The sequence below is a fragment of the Sapajus apella genome, unplaced genomic scaffold, assembly GCF_009761245.1.
Source record: "Sapajus apella isolate SASKATOON/1434 unplaced genomic scaffold, GSC_monkey_1.0 scaffold162, whole genome shotgun sequence".
In the NCBI taxonomy this organism is placed as follows: Eukaryota; Metazoa; Chordata; class Mammalia; order Primates; family Cebidae; genus Sapajus; species Sapajus apella.
In genome coordinates, this window is record NW_022437102.1 from 2,410,838 (window position 1) to 2,418,628 (window position 7,791).

The window sequence follows — 7,791 nt, forward strand, 5'->3', positions numbered from 1 at the left end:
TTTTTTTTTTTTTGAGACGGAGTTTCGCTCTTGTTACCCAGGCTGGAATGCAATGGCGCGATCTCGGCTCACCGCAACCTCCGCCTCCCGGGTTCAGGCAATTCTCCTGCCTCAGCCTCCTGAGTAGCTGGGATTACAGGCACGTGCCACCATGCCCAGCTAATTTTTTGTAGTTTTAGTAGAGACGGGTTTCACCATGTTGACCAGGATGGTCTCGATCTCTTGACCTCGTGATCCACCTGCCTCGGCCTCCCAAAGTGCTGGGATTACAGGCTTGAGCCACCGCGCCCGGCCCAGAAATGCATCTTAAAAGGAAATAAAATCCCCTAAGAAACAAACTGATTGGTGATGAAAGAAAGTGGAAATTAACACCCAAGAAGTAATAAGCCAAAGCCTAAATATGATTGGAGGAGACAGAGTTGTAAAAGAACAAAACAGAACCAAATAATTTTGAAAGAGATGGAGAAGGTAAGACAGAGAGACATTGACTGTGTGGGTCTTTTCTAAGTTGAAGAAACACAGTGAGCCTGGACCATTTTATCTGCCATCCCAGAGATCATGCAGGAGTCAGAATGCCCATTCCTGAATCAAACCGCTCTTGACACTTCAATAGCAAAAAGAGGAGGATAAACTGGAAGAAATCCAAAGCATTAAATGACCAGGGTCCAGAGGCAGTGTCTAATGGGGGAAGATTAAACATAGACAAATACTAAGCAGGCTATTAAGCAGCATTTAGCAGGACAAGTGATACTGATTCACAGATACTTGAAACATGTAAACACCATTTAAAAAGTATAAACACCTACAGGACTGGCAGGGTTGAAATGAGATTGATTAACAGAACTGAGATTATCAGAGATTGTCTGGGAAACAGGCAGTACTTATACCAGCAGATGATGGGCTCACACCTTGGCTCCAGCACTTATAAGCTGGGGTGGGGTGGGAGGAGGAAGTCAGTCACAGTGGCAGAGTGCCTGGTACCGTAAAAAATCAGGAGTCAAGAGATCTGAGTTACAGGAACAATTCTGTCTATTGCAACCTTAGGCAAATCACAACCACATGAAGCTTCAATTTCCTCATCTGTAAAACAGGGATTAGCATTCTGGCCCTCCCCTTGTGGCTTTTATGAAAATATACTACCCACTTGACCACTGCTGCCCATTTTACTTAAAAGGACAAATATTGTTCAGAGCCCAGATCATACCGTGGAGGGCAAATGACAATAATATTTTTGTTTAATCCTAGAGTCCATAAACAGCTTTCATATTCACCTCTGCATATTCTCACCACAACCCTGGGGAGTCATAAGAATAGATAAGCGTGTACCTATTTTACAATTGAGTAAACTGAGGCTGAGGGAAGTTACCCAGTGTTGCACAATTTGAATCATGTGGAAGTCAGTAGTAAACTTGAGTATTCTGGCTCCTAGTTGGTCAGTTTCCACTATGTCTGAGAAACTGAGAGTATTGAGGAAGAGTCAGCCATACTGACTCCATGTGACATTTAGGAGGCATTCTGCCACACCTTGTTTCTACAACTCCTTGGAGAAAACAAAAAAAAAAAAAAAAAAAAAAAAACACTTACTTTTACACCTGAAAAAACTCAGTGTCCACAGAAGGGTTAATGCCTACCTTCCTCTCCTGTAAGTCAAGAGTTCAACACAATCACCTGCTGGCACAGCAGCCTCCTTGGGCTTGTCACCTCCACCCACACGACAATCCATGAGAGTGGCTGGAACATCTCCACACTTTTTTTAAATAATTTTTTATAATATTTCTATTTTTGTAGAGACAGAGTCTCACTATGTTGCCTAGGCTGATCTCCAACTCCTGGACTCAGGCAATCCTCCCACCTTGGCCTCCCAAAATGCTAGGATTACAGGTGTGAGCCACCACACTCGGCCCTGCACACTTTTAAAACATCTCCTTCTCTAGTTGTTGGGTGTGCCAGAGTCTGTCATAAGTGAAATTTCCATTTCAGGTGACTGAGAACAAGTTTCTCTGGTTTGGTGTGTCCCCAGAGTCCCAAAGGGAGACATACACACTTCCCTCTCCCCAGTGCCAGGTCACCCCCAGGTCTTCCTCCTCCTCCTCCTATTCCACACATCTTTCTCATCTGTAACTTGCTCCAGCCCCTGGGATCCTCATGCACAAGGGCTCTGGGTTAGTCTCTCCCAGGAGGGAGCATGGGTCAGCATCCTGCTCTCTGCCACCTCAGCATCCCCCTCTCTGGGGCTGGCAGAGGCTGTGGCTTTCCCGCTCAACACTGTTTCTTTCCCATCTGAAACTGGATGACTAAGAGGTAGGATAGTAGTCACCTGCTAAAGGCTTATCTCCCAAGCCCCGGAGCCCTCCCTGCAACTCCAAGGGGCCCCTTCCCTGCCCCTTACACTGTCCAGCTATCTCTTCAATCCCCCACCTTCCTTCTCTGCCCACAGACCCAGGTATCCTCTTTGGTCATTCCTAGAACAGGCTGCCCTGGGCACCCTTCTCACTTCTGCTCATTCTTACTTGCCCTCCTTCCTTCACACCATGCCCCTGAGTGTTTCTAAAGCCCTTCCAAGTCATTTCCACTCCCTGACACTTAAGCCTGCTGCCCCTTGCAGCTCAGAGAGGACATCGATCCTCTGTGTGCCCCCGCCCAGCCCGCCCCTTCAGTCTGCGTCCCAGGACCCACTACGTACCCACAGTCCGACGGCCATCACCACTATGAAGTAGATGACGATGACAGAGATGTCAGCTGCATTGCGAATGAGCTCGTGGGCCTCAACAGGCCGGGTGACAGCGGTCGCGGTGGCAGGGCTCCAGGTACTACTGTCCATGGCGGTGGCGTTGCGTACCTCCCTCTAACCGAGGCGGCTAGCTCTTTATATGGCCTCCTGGTTAATGATCAGCACCGGGGGAGGGGACCCGCGATGTTGAGGGAACAGGGCAGTAGCACCCGGCCCCTGCAATGCCTTGCAGCTGGCTGTACCGTCGAAAAGCAGCTCTGGGCGTGGAGCCCAGAAAGGAGCAGCGGGCTGAGCTGTTGGCTGGGGCGGCAGCCGAGCAGGTAAGAACTGTCCGGTGAACCAGGAGGGGCGGGCCAGGGGGTGGTGCCTGCCTGGCACAAAGGCCCACTGTGCTCCTGCAGCAGGCACCAGCAGTGCCACCACACCTGGCCTTGCCAGAACTGGAATGGCTCCATTGAGGAAACAGGCCACTTGGGGCCAGGGGTCTAGAGGCTGTGGGTCACCTGCCACCTGCCCTTGGACCAGTCCCAGGCCCTGGCTTGTCTGCCTGTAAAATGGGTGCAGGACTCTTCTGAAGAATCAGTCAAGTCTTGTTCTCCCTGGAGAACATTCTTGGGAGGACAGAGAGTTGCTGGGTGTTGCTGGAAAAAAATCAGCACAATCCTAATCTCTTGGCCACAAGGACAGCCACCCACCCACCCACATTCCTGACTCCCCCTCCACAGCTTGCAGCCCCCAGGACCACTGTTATCCCCACCGTAAAGAGGAAGAAACTGAGACTGGGAGAAGGGATCTCCCTGGGAGCTATTTCTTTGCCCTGTCCCTCTCCCAGTAATGATGCAGGGCCCTTCAGAGGCAGTAGAAAAGAAGATACTAGAGAATCCTTTCCAAGGAGTTCATCAAACCCTGACCTTCCTGGGCACTCAGCTCACCCATCTGGAAACACATGTCTAAACCACAAGCCAGGGCTCAGAACAGTGATGATCAAGAGAGGAGGCATGACTTGCCCAAGGTCACACAGTGATCCAGCAGCAGAGCTGGCCCTGCAGCCCATGCCAAGGTTAAGAGGGAGGGTTGTGGGATGCTCTCAGGGTCTGGCTCTAGGGGCCACAGAGCATCCAAAAGTGGCTGTTCCCTAAGGGGGGAGGTCTTGCTCTGATAGGGAGGTACAGGGAGGCGGAGGACCACAGAAACCCTGCCAGGGCTCTGCTCTGCCTTGGGCCCTCCCTGCCCAATGCTAGACAACCACCCACTGCCCAAATGTGAGCATCCTGTTCCCTTGCACTCAATGTCTCAGAGGTCTGCTTCTACTCCTTCCTTATCAGCACCTGTTCTTCCCATTAAAGCTGCAGACAAAGAATCATTATTTAGTCAACACCCCCTCAGGTCTTCCCCATTTCCCCCACACATCCCACAGGACTACAAACTATATAAGGCTATGTCCTGGGCCCAGCATAATGACTTCCCAGAGGAAGCAGGAATTCTTCTGAGGAATCTGGAAGTTGGGGCCCTCTGCTGTGGATGCTTCCCAAGACTCAGAGCTCAGGTAAGGTGGTAGTGAGGAACATTCCAGGAGATGACAAGTATGGGGGGTAGGGAAGGGGTTACAATATTCAGGGACGGACTAGCTGTGGCTACAAATAAACATATATAAAAGCATGTCACCTCTAAGAAACTCCCTACCACAGTCATTTCCCAGGCTGCAGCTTGGAGCAACTCTCCTTTTGCCTGTGTTCATTCATTCCTGCATTTAGCAAAGTTTGAGCAGGGACCTGAAAGAAAAAGAGGAATAGGCCAGGTAAGGTGGGAGCGAGGGACATTCCAGGAGATGATAAGTATAGAGGGTAAGGAAGGGGTGACAATATTTAGAGAGGGACTAGCTGCGGCTACAAATAAACATATATAAAAAGCATGCCACCTCTAAGAAACTCCCTACCACAGTCATTCCTCAGCTGCAGCTTGGAGCAACTCACCTTTTGCCTGTGTTCATTCATTCCTGCATTCAGCAAAGTTTTTTCACTGGGATGTATCCCAGGAAGAGTCCCCGCCCTTAGGAAGCTTCTGTTCTAGTCTGGAAGTGAATCTACCCACAGGAAAAGCCCAGCCCTGAACCCAGGTGCAGGTGCAGGCCACGACAAGTTCCAAAAGTACAAGACATAGAAAGTGAAGTGAGCAGGAGAGAGAACTGGAAGTGCTAAAGGACTTCAAAGGAGGGACAGAGCCATTCTTTGATCTTATTAGGAGAGCCAAACATAAAAGGGCCCAGAAAGAAAAGGCTGGTGCACAGGTAGAGGCCAGAAAAATGCATGCATTCATTCATTCTTGCAACAAAAGAGCAGCTTCTATGTGCCAGGTCATGTGTGCTGACCCTGGAAAACAGCTATGAAAAGATTCACATAGCTCTTGCCCTCACAGGGCTTCCTGACCAATGGCAGAGATAGATCAACACCAAAGATGAGACAACTACCTGTGAAATTACCATTGTGATACATGCTTTGAAGGAGAAATACTAATACCCCAAATGCCTAGCAAGGAGTTTGACTTGGGGATGAGGTAAGGTTAGAATAAGATCTGTGAAAGCTCTGGTTTGAGCAGGGACCTGAAAGAAAAGGAGAAATAGGCCAGGTAAGGTGAGAGTGAGGGACATTCCAGGAGATGACAAGTATAGTGGGTAGGGAAGGGGTGACAATATTTAGGGAGGGACTAGCTGTGGCTACAAATAAACATATATAAAAAGCATGTCACCTCTAAGAAACTCCCTACCATAGTCATTCCCCAGGCTGCCTGAGGCCCTTTTGACATCTCTCTTCCTCATTGGTCTCTTCTAAAGGGACACTTTAAACCTGATTTCTCCTGAATGGATGCTTCTAAGAGAACACAGTGTGATGCACCACCTATTCCCATGCAGCTGGCCTGAGCTGCTGGGTCACTGCTCACTGGTAGGATCCCACTGGACTCTCTCTTGCCCTCATTGGTGCCAACCAAAAGCAGGGTCTGGTCACTAAAAGGGAAATGGTGAGCAGAACTCCAAAGAAAGAAGAAACCCAGCCAGACACTCAGGTCATAGGAAAGATGAGGCTGATAAGGAAAGACAAGCCTGAGGGCAGGAAGCAGCCCCCTCCCCATCCAAGTACACATAGGTTTACAATCAGTGGTCAGATGAGGGTTCCACATTTAAAAAAAAAGAAGCCCACAGAGCCACAGCCATACCTGACTGTCCGAAGAAGAACAAATATTCAAATGACTCTGAGGTCACTTGTGTCTACAGATGGCAGGGAGAACCCAACATTGTGGAGGGTAAGGACCCATTACTAAGTAGGAACTGTCCTGTCTCCTCTTCCTCGCTCCACACTCCTCTCATCTGCCCAGGACCCCTGGGGGTCCCACCTCTCCTACCAGCCTGAGAGCTTCTCCCTAGAAGGCCCCAAAGATACATTGCCCACCTCTCACTGACTAAACTGTGCTTTTTGGCAAAGGACCCCACAGTAGAATGACCAGTTCCTGAACTCTTGTCACACAAAGAAATCAACAGCCTAGCTACAGAGGCTGTGAGTTTGAGGAAGTAAGGGCTGAAAAGAGAACCCACATGGCTAGTTTGATTCTCAACTCAGCTACCAACAAGCAGTAGATGACTGACATTTCACTTACCATTTGTGACTCTCCCTTTGAACATCTGTAATACAGCATTGACAGCAGTGACTCTCTCAAATGATGGGTGTGAAGGGGCCTCATTGACAGTAAGACACCAGCAAAGATGAGAGATGAAGAGAGCTGCTATAATTTTTTCTCCTTTCCCTTTTTCTCATTGGGAGTTCAGATGTGGAAAGCCCAGGGAAGCAGGCTATTGATTAGCATATAGTCATGTGTCACTTAACAACAGGATATGCTTTGAGAAATGAGTTATAGGAAATTTCACCCTTGTGGGAACATCTTAGAGTGTCTTTACACAAACCTATATGGGATAGACTATACATCTAGGCTGTATGGTCTAGCCTGTTGCTCCTGGGCTACAAACCTATACAGTATGTTACTGTAGTAAATACTGTAGGCAACTATAACACAATGATAAGGGTTTGTGTATCTAAACACAGAAAAGGAATGGTAAAAATACAGTATAAAAGATAAAAAATTGAGCCAAGATCAGTGGCTCACACCTGTAATCCCAACACTTTGGGAGGCCAAGGTGGGAGGATTGCTTGAGCCCAGGAGTTTAAGACTAACGTGGGCAACACAGAGAAACCCCGTCTCTACAAAAGAAGGAAAGGGTGATGGTGAGGAAGGGGAGGGAAGGGAAGGGGAGGGAAGGGGAGGGAACGGGAGGGAAGGCGGGAGGGAAGGGGAGGGGAGGGGAGGGGAGGGGAGGGAGGGAGTAAATTAGAGAGAAAGAAGGAAAGGAAAGAAAGAAGGGAAGGGAAGGAGGAAGGGAAGGGAGGGAACTAATCAGGCATGGTGGTGTGCACCTGTAGTCCCAGCTACTAGAAGAACTAAGGCAGGAGGATTGCTTGAGCCTGGGAGGCTGAGGCCGCCATGAACCATGATCACATCACCTCACTTCAGCCTGGGCAACAAAGCAAGACCCTGTATCAAAAAAAAAAAAAAAAAAAGATAAAAATGATACACTTGTATAGGGCACTGACCATGAATGGAGCTTGTAGGACTGGAAGCTGCTCTGGGTGGGTCAGTGAGTGAATAGTGAGTGAATGTGAAGGTCTAAGACATTGTGCACTACTGTAGACTTTACAAATACTGGACACTTAGGTTCACTAAATATATCTTTAAAATACTTTTCCTTCTTCAATAATAAATTAAACTTAACTTACTATAACTCTTAACTGTACAAACCTTTTTTTTAACTTTTTGACTCTTTTGCAATAAGTTAGCTTAAAACACAAACACATTGTACAGCTGTACAAAAATATTTTCTTTATATCCTTATCCTATAAGCTTTTTTATATTAATTTTTTTTTATATTTTCAACTTTTTTGTTAAAAACTAAGATACAAACACAAACATTACCCTTGGTCTACCCAAGGTCAGAATCACCTCCACATCTTGCCCCC

General features: G+C 47.9%; 1 protein-coding gene across 1 annotated transcript in view; it reads right to left on the minus strand.

Annotated features, from left to right (window-relative positions):
• Positions 1 to 3,065, minus strand: part of SLC5A1 (solute carrier family 5 member 1) — a 68,895-nt gene extending 65,830 nt beyond the window's left edge. Inside the window, exon 1 of the mRNA XM_032266928.1 lies at positions 2,684 to 3,065. Within this exon, the coding sequence (XP_032122819.1) occupies positions 2,684 to 2,821 (138 nt within the window). The 5' untranslated portion in view covers positions 2,822 to 3,065. The remainder of the gene's footprint in view (positions 1 to 2,683) is intronic.
• Positions 3,066 to 7,791: the final 4,726 nt, after the last annotated feature.